Raw genomic sequence first — 20,919 nt, forward strand, 5'->3', positions numbered from 1 at the left:
CCAATCCTATGTTATCCTAAACCGTAACTCTATCAGTATTTCTTCATTTAACTTGGGGTCCTTCGTAGTTTCAGAAGTATGTTTCTGAAACTGCGACTGACTTCCCTGAAGCAGGACCCGCATCCAAGTATTGCCGTACAAGTCATACAACTAGCCGCTGGCAGGGACCGAACCTGCGACCTTCCGAAGGTCGCAGATTCGTTCCCTGCTAGCGGCAAGTTGTCTTTTCGCCTACTCGCCCACGTTACTTTCTTCACATCTATACCACAATTGTTACAATACATTTTGGAGAGTACAATTAACGTACCCCATACCCAGGGCTGGGCAGAGATACTCGGCAAAGTATCCCGGAATACAGATATCGAAATACATGCGCTGGAAGTCCAAAATACAAATACTGAGATACATTTCTCTTGGACGTAACGGGAAATTTCGGAGATACATTTGCGAAAAGACGAAAAAAGTATTCCGAAATACAGATACAGTTACTGGAATACATTTTATTTCGGGGATGCTGTTACTTCGAAAAAGACAGTTATTAAGTGCAGCATAATATTGTGAATAATGTAGCAGCGTATTGAAACTTGCAAGTTATAGCCATATTGCCCGAATAACTAACGAACATCCGTATATTGAGAGAAAGCGTACATTTAATTAACACTGAAGATCTGCTTTGCTGAGAAGGTTCTTCTGTTCAGTGCACTCAGGCAACATCAGCTTTTCAGTCTATCTACTAGACAACGTTGGTTTGGCTTCAACACAAGACTCGCGAACTCGCAAAATGGCTGGCCGCCGAAAAAAATTACGGGTGCTGCATCAGCCTTGAGCGATAGCGATTTTGTTGGCAAGACTGACAATACTGCCTCCGCGTTTGTGCCATTAGCGGTGTCGGGCGCTTTACCACATGGGCCATTCTGTGCGTGTTGGGAACCCTTCGCCACCCTCTCTGTGTCGCCGACCGGTGGCGCGCATTTCCCTTGCTTAGCACAAAAAAGTGTTCCTTTCCACTTTGCAAACACGTGTGATCCCTTCTGAAAAAAATTAAGGAGATACGAAGAAACACGTGTTTCTTCGTATTTTAGTGTGGTCGTGATTTTGTCGCGAGAAAGTGACGAGATACCCGCGCTTAACGAAGTATCGCGATACAATCGATACATCGTAGAAGTATTTTACTAGTGAGATACAAATATATTTTTACTGTTGTATCGTGATACTGCCCAGCCCTGCCTATACCACCCTTGGATTCATTATCGTCTCGTTAAGGTTCGTCTTGTAGATACAACTCACGTAGTGTAATTAGCCTATCCTGAATTAATTATAAATATGAGGAACGCAAGAAGGAACTCAACAGTTTTTGCGGGCTAATAGTGTTGTTATGTGGGCACTAATAGTAACAATACCCTAGAAGGTCATTTAGGTCATGACCACGGAAACTAGATCATTAATACATACAGGACAAATGAAGGGATCGCAGTGCCTGAGTGCTAGCTCGTTTTGTGATGTCCTGTGGTGCTGGTTTTCGTATATTTATCATAAGACACATACGGATCATTTAACGATACATAGTACAGCTTCGTCGAAACAAACTTATACACAGTTTTGTTTTTCGAGTCTACGTCGAAGGCCTCCCCTACCAGACCAAGCGTTCATTCGAACTTGCGTCTCATCTTTGCTGAAGCCTTCGGATTTTGCTCCCACAATGTCAGAAGCGTTGTTATTTCGGAGAAGCTGCGTGACGTGGCGGCTCTCCGTGTCGCTGCTCGTTCAAATTCAATATCGTTGGAAGAAAGGCGAGATCATTCAAAACACGGTTCCGGGCTTTCCTATTGATCCCGCCGTCGGGGCGCCTTCGCGAGCGCGTTTTTGCGTCACCGAGCATCTTATACTTTTCCAGACGCAGCGCCGCCTCTCATACCGAACAAGGGGTGCGAGAAGAAACATTACGATGAAAAACTGTTTCGATCAAGCAAACAGCGCTAGGTACAGTCGCCTACGATATAGGAATTGGTGTGAGTGGTCTTGACTCTGAACCGAGGCTGCGAAGGAGCATCTGCGTCTCTGTATGAAATCAGAAGTTGAGAAGGAGAAAATTTGAAAGCATGAAAGAGCGGAGAGCGTTAGCAAGAGTGGCACGGAGAGTTTGAGTCAGATGCGGCGTTCGGTCGGTTAACCAAGCATACACTGCTGTCCCATAACCTACCCCTAAACAACTCCAGCTACACGTATGGAAAGTTGTGTACGACTTGTGTAAAACTGTAGCTTAATTTTAGCTCTCATCGCCGTTTCTTTACGGCGACCACAAATGTCGAAGCACACAACGCCAGCACACAATGCAAGCCATGATGCATGTTTAAGCACAGTGTTAGAATGTGGCACGGATGCCTTTGTTCGAATGTCGGCGGCGCCGGCCTACACAAATAGACATCTTGCTAGCGCCTTACTTAAAGCCAATGAGAGTGCAGTACCTGTTGTGTGAGCGCGCAAGTTTCTTGGAATTACGTTAGGTCGAACACATTGATGGTGCGGTACCATGTCGTCTTTCAATGAGTTGCTCTCATCGTATAGTAAGTATAGATTTAAGAGATGAATATAACGCATAACGATATTCACTTCTCTCATTTGTTATGTCATCACTTACAGCTAAAGTGGATTCTCGGGCGAGTTGGTACTACATACTAGACATTAAAACAGCGCAAAAGACGGAAGACCAGGGAAAGAAGGACACGGACAAGAACACCGACTCACAACCACGTGACACTGTATTGAGCCATATGTGCCCTTCTTTTACTGGTCGTCTGTCACTTGCGTGATTGTAATTTGTATTATGCCATACTTACTCATTACTACGGTAAAACTTTTCTTGAACTCTAACCATCTATAGCACTCACATGAAATTCCCTGGCCTCATTTGTGCGCGAAATAATTCCGAGTGGGCCGTCAGCAATATTTCGGAGGGTTAATACCAGATGAAATTTCCGTGAAGTTACTTCACGTACGTGCATATGTTATGCCAGGGAAAAAAAATGGCCGGTCAGTTGTTCAGCGGACATCATCAATGACTCTAGAGCACTACGGTTTATTGCAAGCGGTTTATTGCAGGCCTGCTGGCTCGGGACACGACCATTCATGAATATTCTTTTGTGCCTTTGCGTACTCTCATTGGTGGGAACTTCTTCAAAGCTTGTCGTCCTTATTTCTAGTGTTTGTAATGATCTGCTCCATTAAGGGTACAATGTACTATGTTGTTTGGTCTGTATTGTAGTAACAATACTGATAGCAGCTGCCATCATAACATCTGCTTTGGCTAGACATTGGCCTGTTGGCAAAGGCCCGGGCTTCGATTATGCATATTCTGCATCATGTTATGCCAGTATTCCGTGACATTTCGTTTCTTCCATATTTTTCTGCTTATTTTTTCTTTCTTCGTCCGTGTTGCCCACGCTTACGCCCTACATTAATAATGAACGAACTAGCCTAATGAAGTTTGATCGCACACGCTCTCGTAGACCCACCCGCAGTAATTATGACGCGAAAAGATGTTACTCTGCAAACGATAACCTGGAGTAACACACCGCGGGCAATCAGTCAGGTTTATCTTTAAAGGTTCGTTTCTCTCTCCTCCACAAATTGAAACTCTCAACGAAGCCTACCAAGCGCGCTATTCCCACTGAGGCAAGATCTCCCTTTGATAACGACTTTGCTATTCTCAGAGTTGGCACGAGTTCTGCGGTATCCTTCGCGTTCTCTGTTTTGCCCGTGCAGCGCGTTTTCACGGTCAGCGAGACAGACGAGGCGTAAGCTCGCGTCTGTAACGGCGCTGATAACAGCAGTTCTGATAGATGACGCCAGTGGCGAACGACCACGCGCCTAGCGCTCTTCTTGGCCGCAGAAGTTTGTCTACGTGCGTGCAAAATGAGAGTGCCGAGGAGATCGCATTTCTTTTTTGAAACGCAGTAAGGTGACCGCATCTAAGTGAACTGGCAAAAGAGCGAACGCACCAAGCAGCGCAAGCACACTGCACTGCCGAAATAGCGGGAGAAACAAGATGCTGATTTGATTAACTGTTTGTATGAAGCTTCTGAATAAAAAAATGGTTATGAGTTTATTCACTTAAACTGTGCGTTTATGACGATGTGGAAGATGGATTTAACGCTTTATCGAATACGCGATAAAGTAGCATGTTACAATGTAAAACAAGCAAATACTTATAGAGGATCTGAAGCGAGTTTTCTGCGTTGCGCGTTGATGTTTCTCAAATATTGATGTTACTTGTGAAAACACTTATTGGAATTGCAAGGGAAAAAAAGTGAACACCAACACATCTTTGCAGAGTTTGATAGGCTAATGCACGAATGAAAATGGTCGCTAGTCTTCGAATAAAAAAAAATTAAATTGAAGGTTAGATGGTGCACCACACCAAATGTGAGTTGCAGCTTTGCCGAGTCTGAATGTAAGGGTCACATTTATCGCTAAGCATCCATAGGCGAGGCGGTAGCAGCAGAAAGGTACAAAATACGAGCTAGCCGAGGGAACTCTAGCCGAGCTTACAGTAATCGCGTTGCTTTGAAACGTCTAGTCTTGGGAAAACAAGATAACAAATAGTGCAGACTGTGCATGATTATGTATAACATCCATAGAGTTGCAGGAAGAACCGAAAAACGCGAACTCGATACAAATGCGAACTGTTGCTCTATGTGAGGAAGCCAATTGCGGGGGAAAGGCGTAAGCTAGCGTAGCTTTTCGGAGCAGAGAATTGCAACGCAGCTCTTGCGAGCTGCGCCCCCGGCTTTTGGACTGACATGCTTTGCGAAATATGCTACGACCCATGCCACGAGGTGGAATGTTTAATTTTCGGTCGATATTTCCATCTCTATATGGCGAAATGACATATTGATCGTCAATTTTAGGAAAGTCTCAAAATGGAAAGGTTTTTTTTTATTACGAAAGAAAAATGAACTTGACCCAAGGCAGTTCATCACACACACGCTCCCGCGCTCGCATAATACATACATACATACATACATACATACATACATACATACATACATACATACATACATACATACATACATACATACATACATACATACATACATACATACATACATACATACATACATACATACAAAAACATGCACGCGCAAGCAAACACGAGACGAACATCGAGCAACAAAAACCTGTAGCAAAATAGCTGCAATCACGGATGAAGGATAATTATGTTAACTAATTGGATAGCTTGTTAGAACTAAGCCTTATCGTTCTCACTTTTAACAAAGCGCTGAATTAAAGTTTCTTTTTTTTTTTTCCGGTAGTCTGAACACGATAGAATTGGGTCTCTGTCCATGTACATTAACTTGAAAAGAAAAGCAGTATTGTGGCCCGTACACCAATGAGGATTATTACGTTGCCTAATGTTAAATGGGAAAAGTCTATCTTTTTTTTTTCTTTACTGTAAAGAAAAAAAAAAAAACCCCGGAATCATGGAGTATACACACTGTTGCACGCAGCTTACTGTCAAATTGTTTCCAACTTCTCGCTTAAAGGATGCCTCGTGTAAGGTTCAGTCATCCATCTTGCCGTCGCTGTTTCACCTATAGCGAGCGTTTCGAAAAGAGAGCCGTAATTAGGGCCCGCTACTCGCAACGCTTAGCACTATAAATCGTTCGTTGCGAGTGAGGCACTTCTGTCGGTCTGCCTGGAAGCATTTGCTTTTGCCTCGGCTTTTCTGGCGCGGAATAAGAGTGTTATACGAGTCGTTTCTCGCCGGAAACTTCGAGCCATCACGGGCAGCCAAGCGTGTCGTTCGCTCGGCCAGTTTGGCTTGTTTCGGTGCATCCAGCCATGCGTCTATATAGGAGGTATAGCGTGGCAACCGCACGCTGTATACAAGCCGGCCGGCGCTTCTGATTGGTCTACGATAAGAATCAACTGAAGCAAAGTGTACACGACACGAAGTATCCATCACGATGAACGATTTATCCTAAAAGCCAGCTCGATGTATTTGTGCTGTATATAATCGCCTCAATGTTCGGTATGGGAGACGAGCTGCAGGCAGTTGCAATCAGCGATGAGGCGACGCTATATATATATATATATATATATATATATATATATATATATAATATATATATATATATATTATATATATATATATATATATATATATATATATAATATATATATAATATATATATATATATATATACTATATATAATATATATTGACATTGGTGGCTTTGAAGTGATGGCCCGGGGAGATTATTGCGTAAGGCGAGAAAGCAGAACCTGTCCGTTTGTCGATGGACCTTTCAGTCGAGTGGTTTGTACTAAATAAATACGGTCTTCATACCGTGGTAGTCTACGAATCGGATTTATATCACGGATAAGCTTCATCTTCGGTGCAGCGAATTGGTGCAAATATTTCTGTTTGTTAAATTATGTTTTTGCTTCTCGAAGCTTCGTCCTGAATATCGTCCTTTTTTTTTCTTGAGGTGGTATGTGTACTAAGCTGTAAGTCACGTGCAATGCAACGCGGGAAGGTTTCCTAGCGGATCCAAGTCTAGAAAAGGGTGTAAACTTGAGCTTGTTGGCTTGGCTTCATAGCAGGGAACATCGCAGATACACGAGACAAGTCCTGCCAGTCTCTCCTGTCTCGTGTATCTGCGCTGTTCCCTGCTATGAAGCCAAGTGTAGAAATTGCTGGACTTGCGCAAACATTCCTGGACCTCCTCAATTATATGCAACAAGAAAGATGGCTTGCGTAAATCCTTTCTGTCCCTTTTGGGGCGTATTTTAGTCCACAGTTTCTAATTTTGCCTTTGGACAGAATAAGCGTCATGCGGGGTTAGGGCTCGATTTATTGGTTTAGAATTGAAAGTAAATATGAGTAAAACTAATTTAGGAAACTAATATCTTTATTAGCAATGAACGTGTTCTGGTACACATTGGCACAGGAATAGCAAAAAGATGCACATGGTTGCTCTCAATAATATCGTAATTTTGCAGTTTAAAACGTGAAAGTCGCACATATGTTACACCGAAATGGCAAAATGGTAATCATTCACATCAGAAATACATAACCATAATTGTTCTTATTAAGCATAAAATTTTCTGTGAATGACTAAAAATTTACATGTCGGTATTTGCGTCTTTCACCCATGGTATAACGATGCTCTACCATGGGTGAAAGAGACGACCATCTAATGTATTTTACTACATGCATGAATCCTCACAGCGAAAGACCTACGTAGTGATTATATAAGTTACGCTTGAATACCACGGCATTCATAACCGGCATTAATAAAGACCAAAAGAAGAGCATAGGAAAAATAGTGACTTATATTAAAAACTAAGCTTACAAAACTAGAAATACCTGTAGCGCTGCTAGGAAGCTAAGACTTTATGCGACTTTTCTTCCGTAACCTTTAGAAAGAGATGTCGCACGGTCGTAAACACGTGGAAATGGTTGCGCGTTAGTTCTTACTCCAAATTTTATTTTTATTTATTTTTTTTGACTTGGTGTATACGTGGGGTTTGGTATCGAGTTTCCTCGAATCGGTCGTGCGCCCAAGGAAGCGATGACGCACACTTATAAACACGCCTGCACATCGACGACCTTAAAGGACGTCGTAAAAGCCATTCTTTACGAGGCACTAACGCCGCAATGGACAATATTAACAATACTAACTCGTCCATGAACACAGAAGCCAGCGAACGTACATGTAATCCCAATCTCCCTTCTAAACGCGGTAAGCAGATCCAACAACAAACACGAAGACGAGTAAGCGGCACCACACAAACGCAATCAGTCTAAGTGGGCAATATAAGCTTCATAGACGGACTGAAAATCCAATAGGGGAGGGCTTTTGTTTCTGGAAGGGTGGCCAGCCGTCAATATCACAACAGCCGTTCCCGTGCGTCACGGGACCCACTTACAGTCGGCACGGTGCATTCCTTGCGCCCCCATATAATGTCAGCGCGTGAGGCTTTAAAATGGAAAGGACGTCCCCATATGACCGAATCGTGTTCGGTCATTTCGTGTAAGAGGGGTAATCTATTTTACTGTCTTCCATCTCTGTCTAAAAAAAATCTTCCCCAAAGAAAGAGAAGAAGCGCGGAAATCTAAGGCAAGCGCTGGCATAATTGGAAGACGTATCGTAAAGTAGAGCTACGATGTTGAAGACGTAAAACGCCGGGCACGACAAACAAACAAACAAACGAGCAAATAAATAGAAAATGAAGATGGGGAACGAAGGAAGCATGCGCCAAATGTGGATTCTGACAGTACACGGAACAGCGCTGCGAACTTTCTAATAACGCCGATGAAGTTCACCGCTGCCGCTGCTGCTGTTCGGTGACCCACTTTCTAGAACGGCGAGAATATGGGAACGCGAAAAGAGGAACCCTGGTGCCATGTTTGGCATCGTGTGTATGCGCTGGCATTGCGTTCTTGTTTCCTTCTTTTTCTTCTTTCGCTGGGACAGCAGTTAACAGCCCTACAGAATGTTTTTCGCTCCGTTCGCCCTTTACCTGCGTTACGCCGTCGCCGTCATGCCGCGGTTAACGTCATCTCTGTGGTATCGAGAAGGCTATTCACCTTTATCTACACCTTGCTACCATGTCTGTACGAAAAGACTAAATTTTGATTACCTTCGATTCTGAGAATGTAAGTTAATTGCTGCCTTTAGATGGTGTGCACTTAGAGTACAGAAGGCCATTTATATCGTATTCTTATTGTGTCAAGCAGTATACTTTTAAAATACTTCCATATGAACAATAAATAGCCCCCCCCCCCTCTTGTGTAACAAAATGCAACAAATGTAACGAACAGCTCTCAACGTGACGCATATCGCTACCTGCTCTCACACATGGTAACAACATATGTGCCATGGTGACACAAGGGTCCTGCTGGTTGGCCTCTTAGCATTCACTGCCGTATATTGCTAGCAGTTATATTGTAACGGTGGATGCCTAGTGTCTAATTTTTATTCGCTACTCTTAATCTCCGCTGGTGAAGTGGAAGCGATATGAGGCACAAAAGAAAAAGAATACCCTACAAGCATCGTCGAAGCATTCACGTGAACATTAATAACTATGCAACACTACCAACCATAAATGTGTGCCAGTATAATGGAGCAGTGCGATCGACACATACCGTGTACTTCAAGCTTGACCACGGTCGAGATGCCGGAACCGACGCCGTTCTGTATCTGACACAGGTATCGACCGGCGTCCGAACGCTCGAACTTCGTTGATGACCAGCGAGCCGTTCTCCAGCACACGGGAGCGCGAGCTGCTTGTAATGGTGGAGAACTGGCGGCTGCCGTCCTCGGACACTAAAACCAAGAACAAAATAAAACAAAAACAAGAACGGAAGCCAATGATGAACGAAGTCAATGTTTGGCATAGAAGAAAGAGACAGATGTTTACTCCAGAGTGAGAGCAAGTGCCTATAATATTTTGCACATATAGAGTTATATCGTCTAAGCGGATATTAGTTTTATTCATTGCAAAACGCGTACAACCGCAAAACAATTTTAAGATTTCCTTAGTTCAGTGAGTTCGTTATTGTATTTAGAACGCGGACTACATTCGACAACTCTGCAAAGACGTCATATATTTTGTGTCCACAGAATTCTGAGGCACCTACGCAGTCACTCGAAAAATATGACTAATAAAAAAATGCGAAAAACAACGAAAGATGTGAAGGCACTGCCTGACAGCGTAGTGGTATGACAATAATACTTACAGCGTTCTTTCTTCCATCGAATAACTGGGATTGGGAAGCCGTGCGCTGGCAGTCAAATATGAGAGGCTGACCCAGTATGGCGGCTTTGTCTTCAGGTTCATGCCGCCACCGTGGGCCAACTGCAGAGCACAGAAGAAATACTTATTACAGCAGACATTATGAGCTAAAATATGACTAAAAAAAATTCGACCAGAGAATTAGAAAGCGGTACGTGCTTTACCAAGTATACATAATATATATATATATATATATATATATATATATATATATATATTTATATATATATTTATATAAAATTTCCTTCATTGCATGTAGAGCACGTCCACTTTCTATAAAAATAACTTTTTAAAATAGGGTTGTTTTTTTAATAAACATCTTTAAGGAAACGTTGGTCAGCATAGGTGTGGTTCCGGCTACTCTCCTCTTACATAACAGTTTGCATCGTGAAGTTCTCAATAACCATAAAGCAGTACAAAATTTACACATGGATGGACATTCACATCCTTAATCCCAGTACTGCAATATAATTGCCCCCAGTGCAGGGTAGCAAACCGGAAAGCTGTTCTGGTTAACCTCCCTACATCCTGCCTTTTTGTTCCCTTCCTTCCTTCCTTCCTTCCTTCCTTCCTTCCTTCCTTCCTTCCTTCCTTCCTTCCTTCCTTCCTTCCTTCCTTCCTTCCACGTCAATGAAATGTCCAGACGTCATAAATGTTCACACACCGAACACGTCCACGCTCTACAGCAGAATTCATCAAGGTGATCACACAACAGTCACTGGGCACTTGCCCGCACTTGCCCGCACTTTAAACACAACAGTCATGAAACAAATGGTAATGGGTAGGAAAACACGAGAAACATATGGACAAAAGTCGCTGTTAATAAGTTGACGACCGAAGGAATATTATTTATCTGATTTAAAATCTTCCTGACATTTCTGATTCCTCTAACATATCTACTAATGCGCGCGCAGCGATATTTTGCACAGTTTCCGTTGGCAATAGATACAAAATTCTTGCTAATGATAGTGGCCGTCCTTGCGATCCATTTAGTTTTTCTAAAACTTTCCGAAGAAACTTGGCGCGAATGGTTCGCAGAACTCTCAATGTAATGAAATTGATTCTGGAATGGAATTTAATATTCGAATTAAAATTACCCGACCTGTCGAAACAACAATACGGCCCCTTATCATATGTAGACATTTCGAGTTCGATTTCGAGTTACCGGTACTGTTGCTTGTGTCATGATCATGATTCCTTCATTTTCTTGTCGAGCTGTGCTTTCATCTTCGCGATATATGTTGAAGATTAAACATACATACATACATACATACATACATACATACATACATACATACATACATACATACATACATACATACATACATACATACATACATACATACACTACACTACCCTGCTCTTCGCAATAGACGCGAATTAATTAATGTAAATGGGGTTTACGCGGTACCTAATAAAAGGCCAAAACGACTTCATTTCTACACCGTCTCCTCCCATTAGCCGGTCTTCTTTAATAACGAGGTTTCAACACCTAATAATCTTCAAATTCTCTAATTACTTCGTACGCGCGCCAATATATAAGACGTTGCTGCTATCCAATCTTTAGGTTTAAATTGTCTATCGGTGGGACTCCATAATGGGGCACAAGCAGGCGCTCACCGCGGACAAGCATAGGTGCCGTGTAGTTGGCCGAAGCTGCCGGGTTTGACGCCACGCAGGTGTACAGGCCTCGGTGGAGCTCCTGGCGGACGGCGACGATAGACAAGAAGGACGTGTAATCAGTTGGTTCGGGACGCGGTGGCACCCAACGCCTTCTCGTCTATGGGCCTTCCGTCCTTAAGCCATCCGATGGATATGGGCGGGTCGCCGTCGGAAACGATGCAGGCTGCGCCAGCTCGCTTGCCTTCGGTCAGGTCATCCGGGAAGTTGAAAGGGCTCACCACCGGTGGAGCTGCAGGCAACGGTGTCAAATGTTTGGTGCGCATTAAGCAAGGGGTGCTTCCGAGTTGGAGATAGGGGTAATCTATCTTCGAAATGTCATATAAGCATATAAGTCAGTATGCCATAAAAGCTTTTACTAAGGCGCTGAGCTCCTATAATGTGTCCGTGTGAGTGGCGCTCGACAAAACATCGCGAAGCCCGGCGGCGAGAATGATAGTGAGTGAGTGAGTGAGTGAGTGAGTGAGTGAGTGAGTGAGTGAGTGAGTGAGTGAGTGAGTGAGTGAGTGAGTGAGTGAGTGAGTGAGTGAGTGAGTGAGTGAGTGAGTGAGTAAAAGAGTGAGGTGAGTGAGTGAAATGAGCGAGTAAGGGAGTGAGGAGAGTAAGTTAAACAGTGAGATGAGCGCGTGATATGTATGGGGTGAGTGGATGAGGTGAGTAAGGGTGAGGATAGTAAGTGAGCAGAGTGGGTGAGTGAGTATGTGAGCGAGATGTGTGCGGTGGGTGATGTGGATGGGAGAGAATGAGGTGAGTGATTAAGGTAGTGAGGAGAGTGAGTGAGTGAGTATGCGAGTGAGATGTGCGAGGTGAGTGAGTGGGTGAGGGACCTGTGTGAGGTGAATGAGTGAGGTGGGTGAGTAAGGGAGCGAGAAGAGTAAGTGAGCAGAGTGAGTGAGTGGGTGGAGTGATTCTTATTCAATTATGGAATGCCAGCAACTAGGCGTAGTGATCAAAGACTTCGTCGAAATTTCTTCACCTGCATCTTGTTGCTGCTAACCGTTATTAGTTAAGCGCAAAATTATGGCGGCGGTGTCTCTCGATTTGCTGTCTGAATTCTAAAATGCCAGTGTAACGAATATACACCTTGAAGAGTGATATGTATTTAACAGCCTTGGCGCAACGCACGAAAACTATTATTGAAACAAACAAAAAGTTCAAGGAGTCATCTCCATCTCGCGGCGGTAGCTAGCCCTTTCCACTGGGCTGTCGGGATAAGAAAAAACATGACAGCAATATATATATATATATATATATTATATATATATAGATATAATATATATATATATAGATATTATTATAGATATATATATATAGAATATATATATATATATATAGACACTCCACTATTTCACTAGTTGGTGAGTTCTAAAGTTTTCGTGGTAACACGGCACACATACAAGCACTTTCGATGTAGTTCACTACGTCTCGAGCGCTCCTGTTTTACGATCGCCTTAAAGTCTTAACGAAGACATCTTTTCAAGAAAAAGCGTACGAATGTGTGCGCCTGAGTTCGGCAAACATTCTAGCAAATTCAGCGCTCGCGCTCTACCACAAGGAAGCATGGATGTTTGAACTGCGCCCTGCCGAATTCATTGCAGCCTTGTACGTGTTGTTTACGGTTCGTGGTATTTAAACAGGAAACGTCCTGAAAGAATTATGAAGGGCTGGAGCACGATAAATACATCCCTCCTATGACTCCCTGGAAGCGGTAATTCATAGCGCAAACCCCACTCCATCGTATTTATTCCTGCTCAGCACTTTGTAAATGAGCTTTAGTTTAAGCAGCTATGCCCTCAGGAAGTTACTTTGAAGTTACATAAACGACCAAACTGGTTCCGCTTCACATCTAAATTTATAATGAGCGACGTACTACCAAGTGACCGGGCAGTAACGCTCTGCAAACATTTCACTGCACGGAATAATTAACGTCATCGTTCCTGTTATTTACATGATATATGGAAGTGCATGTACACACAGAGTTCTGAATAATATATAGGATAGCTAGTTTCTGGGTGTGCACATAGTGTTGTCATATGCCCTTCTCGTTGTAGCGGGCATACCGATTTTTTTCTTGTTTTTTCGAGCATACTGTCGCTTTTAAGTGAGTGACACTGCTTTTTGTTTAAGTGTTAGAACCGTCAAACTATCATTTTCATTGCAGCTGACTTCACTGTCCATCTTACGGTTCTACGAAACGAGACGTGTTTCTTACGCATGTTACCCTGTTACTGGACAACTGCCGCGTTTCACCTTAATATTGCACTGAAATCGGGACCGCAATCGGGAAGCCGCTCTTGCGAACAGACTACGTTCGCTACTTTGTAGCGGACGTTAGGCGACTTTTTCAGATAAATGAAGACCACCCATTCAATTGCGTATTGTTGCCGGCAAAAAGCTTCGTCAATCTAACTGTCGATTTTTCTGAAGCACAGCCGCCCTTGTCTATATAGATATGCGCTATATATAATGTCGAAACAGAGCCGTGACGTGAGCCGCGTATTTCATGTAGGCCTAATGACTGCAAACACGCCATACTTCTGGTCAGGGGAAGAGACGTAAACGAGATAGTGCAATGGTTAGTTGTCACGACTCTGCAATCCCACAATTTAATGGTCACCAAGCGCCGAGTCACCATGGCAACAACATGTGTAATCGCAAGGCTAGCATTCATCTGGTCAACAAATAAATTAACATTGCAAGGAGCAAGTGCATCGCCCCGTTGTTGTCTACAGAGTTATCTCATCACGTAATTTAAGAAATAGCGTTGTCAGCTCGCCGCAGGACTTCTGATAAGACCCACTAGTGACCATGCATGCGCAGGCGTGGCAGTAAATATTTTGCTGGTCAGATTCAGTCACGCATATGTACTCTGAGACTGTTCATCACTCTAATGTTTAATTCCCCTTAATGTCACCGCTGTGACATTAAGCAGACTTAGACGAGCGCGCCATGTCTTCGGATATGCAGCGTTAACTAGAACACACTGGTGGAGAAGGAAATGGAGTGGAGATACACCATATGGCTTACTTACTCATGACACGCAAGAGAAGTTGCCCCCGTGCTGTGTTCCCTTGCGTGTCGCGAGCCGTACATTCGTACCAGCCGGTGTCCTGGCTACGTTGCACTTGCGTCACCACCAAGGTGCCGTTGGGAAAGCTGCGTTGCCGATGGTTCTGCGGAAGCCAGCGGCCATCTGTGCACCGACCGAGAAAAAGTGGAAAGGGAAACTGACTAACACTAAACTATACCAACAATGCATACAGTTTACAGTAAAATTAATGCGGCGTCTTATTTCCTAGTTACAGTCATATTACATTTGTACTGCATGTATCATTTTATTGTGAATTCATTAGCATCATGTTCGTCGTGCTCTTTGGGTCACAAGTGGCCCTTGTACCAGAAGAAAAGCATCAGTGATCAATCATATGACCGGTGTGCATAATAAGTGTCGACCCCACGATTATGGCTACGCCACATCAACTCGCTCACTTGTTTTGACGGGCGAATCATATTTTGTCAGATCACTGCTAGCATGAACGCTTTCAAAGTAGCCCGGATATACATGTATATTATGATATTAGGGTCATTACGTCTCCCGTGAAAAAGAAGGCCAGTGACGAAGTGTGAAACATGGTTAGATGGCGGCTGCGTATGGAAAGTACGTACGTATGCATGAAAACCATGCACCGTAACCAATTCAATAACGCGCAAGCGTTCTTCTCTGTATACTTGCAGATTGGGTGTGAGCTCAAAGATTAAGAATGCCATAAAAGGCCATTTTTTAGGGGCGCAGCTCCTCTTAGTCTAACCTTGTCCGGCGTCAGGCGTAACCGGCAGTATCTCCCGAACAGTATAATAGATAGCGCTGTCTCATAGAAGTACATACAAACTGCAGTTGAGTGATGATATTCTAGATGGCGCTGTACACAATCTGTGTCGTCATCACCATTTCTCGTCTCATTTCCTAGATGGCGTTGGTCCAATAGAAGTGTGTGCAATAGTACGCTTGTGTGAATCGCCACTGGATGGCGGTGGAAGTGCCGCTACTCTCAGATTGGCTGCTGCGCGGGCTGTGCCTGGGTGCGCGGGGAAGTGCCTCTCTCAGTCTCCTGGATCGTCGCCCTACGTGTCGGATCGTTGGTGGGGCATGGACGAAGCGGAGCGGCGGGTGTGGAGGGCCGCGGCGGCTCGTGCTCGTCGCCAGGATCCCGCGGTGCGAGCCCGAGAAGCGGCGGTGAACCGAGCGCGGCGCCTGGCGGTTCCCGCGACGGTGCGCGCCAATGACGCCGCGGCGCAACGTGCACTCCGAGCACCGGACTCCGAAAGGCGAGCCCGAGAAGCGGCGGCGAAGCGAGCGCGACGCCTGGCAGACCTTGAGTGCGCGGGAAGCGGCGACCAAGCGGCGCCAGCGGTCTCACATTCAAAGGGCCGACGCGCGGTTCGAGCGGGAATTTCTCGCTCATTCATTTGGCCACAGTTGCGACGTGTGTGATCGACTTTGGTTCGATAATAACCTCACCGCGGTGTTTCACACTCTTTATATGATGTACTGGGCGAATTTCACGGAAGAGTTTCACGGGTTACCGATGATTCCCTCCGGAGCTTCGCCCGACTCATCATCATTCACCCCGTGGATATGCTGTGATTTTTTCTCATAAGACAGCAAGGACGCTATCAAGTTATACGAGTAGTCCAGATTCAGGTCTGGCAACTCATTTTTTCGGAAGCCTGCGGAATGAACCAGGAACCATGAAAGAGAATATGGGCATCTATCAAACAGCAGTACTCACACCGACAAGGGACATCCATCAAGAAAAATTCGTCCTGGTCTGTCAACCGAAACTGGGTAAACACTTCTTCATAGGTAATCGCTCTACAATTCACACCTAAGAAGAAGCAGGGTGAATTTTTTTCTCAACTGCGAAGAATTCTGAAAGACACATGGATTTCTTTGTAGTTTCGTGACACATTTAGAGAGATGTCTGCTTTCGCAATCAATTCGTGTCTGCTGGCCTCTATTATAACCCTCATGAGGAAGTTAAATTTTTGCCTAAATTTAGTTTACTGTCACCAAAATTGCATTCGGATACCTGCCCATGATCGAAATGATTTAAAAAAAATAAACAGGCGACGCAACTCTGTGTCCTTAGGTAAAGAAATGTGTCCATAGATTCAGCCAGGGATCACTCAGCTGCTGTAATAAATGTAGCCGCCTGGGAGAGCTCCTATATGTGCACGCAAGTGTTTGAGCACAATTTCTGCGCTTATATTTAATAAGCAGGGCCACCATACTGTAGAAGTACCCTTGCGGTTGTGTGCGTTGGCTCTACTTCCCTACTGCGCGTTGGCGCGCCTTTGCTCGTAATCTATGGTAAAAAAAAGACATTATGGAAACAGGATGACGTTTCCAGGAGAAATATGTATTGTTGTGAGTACGTACTATGGATAAAATTAGGACAGAGTACATGCGTAAAAGACATATTACATAAACGTGCAGCCCTCTATTTTGAACGAGACTTCAGAAGGCAAATATATAAAAAGTTCTTCCTCAAGTTTATTTACGCCTCAGGCAGCCATGGTAATAGCACACACACACACACACACACACACACACACACACACACACACACACGCACGGACACGCGCGCGCACACACACACACACACACACACAAACACACACACACACACACACACACACACACACACACACACACACACACACACACACACACACACACACACACACACACACACACACACACACACACACACACACACACACACACACACACACACACACACACACACACACACACACACACACACACACACACACACACACACACACACACACACACACACACACACACACACAAAGAACGCCCATATTGCGAAGGTGGCGTTGTGCAATATCTGATTGTAGAACACAATACGGAAAATTACACCTTCCAGATGGAAAAACTAGTTTTGGTGCACGTTCCATGGCATACATCTTAAGGAAAGAACATCGTCTAAGCAGAGGGACTATACGATAAGGATATTAAACAAAAACTAAACACATCAAAAAAGAAGTAAATATTTTCTTCGCATTCTCTTATCAAAATTACAAATATTGAACAGCTAAATTGCAGCAATGCCAAAGAAAACACGGAACAATGAAGCTCGTTTCGCACAGTTCACGATAAAATTTGAAACAACGAAAAAGAAGTGCGTCCAGGCGTAGTACAAGAACCTTTTGCAAGCGTGTCTGGATATCGCCGCTGGGATCTCTCGTTAGAAGTGCTCCCTCCCACAACGACACACTTCGAATGAGTGCGCGAGTTTTGCCTAAAGGTGTACTTTTTTTTTCTTTTTCCAAAATCTTAGCATATGTAGATTTGAAGCGTAATACTTGTTTTCTGAGAGTTTATTTTTCGCGCAGTTGAAAAACAAGATTTACTCAGGCTGCATTTACGATTACAGCCACTACAGAGCACGCCACCTCAATTGTACATCGAGTACAGCTGTCTGCATCTCACTTGATGTACTTTGTGCGCCCGTAAGTTAGAGTTGAGCACACTAAATTTTCATCACGGACATAGTATATTCTGGTGTATGGAACTAATTCTGAGACTCTATATAAAAAAAAGCAACTCAAAAATATAACACTGCGTAGAATTATTTCTCGCACAAAAACTAAGATAACAAAATAATTAATGTGGAAGTGTTTATTTCTCAATTAAAACTGTTTTTTTCATTGCCGTACGGTAAGACATCGGTTGTCGGCCATAAATTAGATATGTCATTTATTTTGTAAAGTCCTTCGTTATTTGAATAATTTTGTCTGTATTTCTTTTAAAACACACTCAAAGTATCATTAGCGTATTTATATATGTTTAATATAAATTAGTCCTGGACAGATCTGCATAACAACGGATAGCGAATCACGCGAGCAACATATGAGAAAATGAATTGTGACACGCATTTCCCGAAGAATAGACAGGGTGTCCCAACTATCACGCAGCACAATTTAAAAAGAGAGGAACGTCGTTACACGAAGCACAATTAGTGCATATTGTTCCCAGTATAGTGTAGTAGCCACTGCTAACTTTTTCGGTAATGAGGTTTAGGTAATTAGTCCTAATTATGTTTCTAACTCGACAACTACTCACGTAATCATTAAAATGTCAATGATGCAAATGTAGGCATGTTGAAATGACATTTAACTGCGCTATTTTGAACAACGTACTAATTCCGCGCTCGCTTTTTTGGCTAATAAAGAAAGCCCGCGAAATCTGAAAAATGACGCGTGACTAGACTGCAGCGCAGGAAGCAGCGCCCTCAAACAGGATCACTGTGAGGTCGCAAGTCAAGACTACGCTCCCACCTTTTGCGGGCGGGAGCGTAGTCACGTTTTATTTTTCATATTTCGCATGTTTTTTTTATGAGCCGGAAAAAAATGAGCACGTAATTATTACGTTGCTGAAAATAGCGCAGTTAGATTTCATTTGTGCATGCCTACGTATGCCTCATTGATATTTTAATGATTAGATGAGTACTTGTGTTAGAAATGTAATTAGAACTAGTTAACTAAGCCTCAACAACGAAAAATTAGTACTGGCTACTGCAGTATACTGGGAACAATATACACTCGGTGCGCTTCGCGTATCGACGTTCCTCTTTTTTTAAATCGTGTTGTGTGATATTTGGAACAGCTTTTATATGTTAATAATGTATATGTGTGTCAAGAATATATATGTTAAGAAAGAAATCACGGTTCCGCCACAAGGGCGCAGCAATGAAGGCGATAGCAACAAATCGGATTGTTATACGAAGTAACATTCCAAATCAGAAGTAAGGCTAGCAGCTCACTCTCTAAGGTTCGATCTCGCGTAACTTTACAAAACGCTGGTGTATTGGAATACGGCCGCTCCAGGGACCGAAGCAGTTTTCGTGCTGTCGGTCCTCTCAACGCGAAGCAAGCGGTGCATGAGAGCACAGCACGTTTGCGAGCCTTCTCCTGATGTCTGTCGAGATGGCGCGCGCGCCAGTCTCGCGACCGAGCCCTTTTGATCAATGTTCGCAGTTGATGCTCGAGCGTGTGCGAAGGTTACGCACCTTTCTGCCAAGCGATGCTCTGGATGGGGTATCCTGCCACGGGACAGTACAGGCGTACTGTATGGCCTGCCAGCGCCGTGACGTTCGCTGTGGGTCTCCGTGCCACGGGCTTTCCCGGCACGACGAGGCGTGCCGAATGCGATGCCTGGCCCGCGCTGTTGCGCGCCACGCACGAGTAGAGCCCGCCGTCCTCTACGCGCACGCTGGTCAAGTTCACGTAGCTGTGTACGAGGCTGAATGGGCGCCGAACATCAAAGAGCGAAAGGCGAGAAACGCTTATAGATTATCATGCGAACAAAACATTCTGAACGGTCACTCCACACGCAATGGATTTGCATATGGCACAGTACCAATACTAAGGTTGGGCTTTGCGGGTCATAAGGAAAAAGTAAATATATGAGCACCATACGAAGATATATTGCTGTAAGATCCATTAATATATTCGTGGCCCTAAACCCTTCGTACTGAAACCAAAAATTTTTTGAAGGCTGGGGATATGCATCTCACAGATTTCTTTGACTATGCAAGAGGCTGCGCGCACAATCGGTAAAATTGTCATATAGAGACAGCTGCAATGATTAGGCAATGGATACGGTAAAACTATCCGTGATTTCCTTGGTGCGGAGCGCCCCTAGAAAGAAGCGCGACACATACACACAAGACATAGTCTGCAATGTCTCCACAGCAACGGCTTCAGAAGGTTTCAAGCTCTTGAACGAACTCCCGGTGTAGCGCAATGTTTACAGGGTTTACCTTCAACGCTGTGAGCGAAATGGAAGCAACATAGATTACCGTTCGCTGCTGACGTAGTCTCCAATTCGGACATGGTAATGTTCGGGAACCACTTCTCCGTCGAGGGTCCACGTCACTTGGGGCAGGGGATTTCCCGAAGCGGAGCACTTGAGTGACGCACTACTACCGGCTGTAACCTGGACCTCGGGAAAGGCGTGTTCTAGCACTGGCGCATCCTCTGTTGGTATAATGAAGTTGAATTGTACATAAATATGTGCAGCTAAAGGTTAGTGCAGTAATTATAGGATTCGCGTCATAGATAAAAAACTAATCTTAGCAGCAAGACATACAAACTAGCAGTATAATAAAAATGTTGTTCCGAAAGTGGGGCCGGCGTTCACGATGGCACTGACGTAGTATACGTACTTTACCAATGTTTGCATTGTCTGATAGCCCACTGTGTGAACACTGCGTGCGCCGCGAAACAATCGCGCACCTTCTCTGCGAGTGCATCCTCTTTAACATACAAAGAGCAGCCCTCTCAGCCGCACCATGCCAGCTGGACAACCTCCCTCTGACAGAAAATAGAATTCTAGTTCACTGG

General features: G+C 44.1%; 1 protein-coding gene across 1 annotated transcript in view; it reads right to left on the reverse strand.

Annotated features, from left to right (window-relative positions):
• LOC119381787 (Down syndrome cell adhesion molecule-like protein Dscam2) overlaps nucleotides 1-20,919 on the reverse strand; it is a 113,535-nt gene that overhangs the window by 49,149 nt on the left and 43,467 nt on the right. Inside the window, exons 7-13 of the mRNA XM_049412896.1 lie at nucleotides 20,376-20,553; nucleotides 19,584-19,816; nucleotides 14,516-14,677; nucleotides 11,643-11,716; nucleotides 11,425-11,584; nucleotides 9,749-9,867; nucleotides 9,155-9,335 (exon numbers count right to left, since the gene is read on the reverse strand). Of these exons, the coding sequence (XP_049268853.1) occupies nucleotides 9,155-9,335; nucleotides 9,749-9,867; nucleotides 11,425-11,584; nucleotides 11,643-11,716; nucleotides 14,516-14,677; nucleotides 19,584-19,816; nucleotides 20,376-20,553 (1,107 nt within the window). The remainder of the gene's footprint in view (nucleotides 1-9,154; nucleotides 9,336-9,748; nucleotides 9,868-11,424; nucleotides 11,585-11,642; nucleotides 11,717-14,515; nucleotides 14,678-19,583; nucleotides 19,817-20,375; nucleotides 20,554-20,919) is intronic.

This window comes from Rhipicephalus sanguineus, chromosome 2 (genome assembly GCF_013339695.2).
Source record: "Rhipicephalus sanguineus isolate Rsan-2018 chromosome 2, BIME_Rsan_1.4, whole genome shotgun sequence".
In the NCBI taxonomy this organism is placed as follows: Eukaryota; Metazoa; Arthropoda; class Arachnida; order Ixodida; family Ixodidae; genus Rhipicephalus; species Rhipicephalus sanguineus.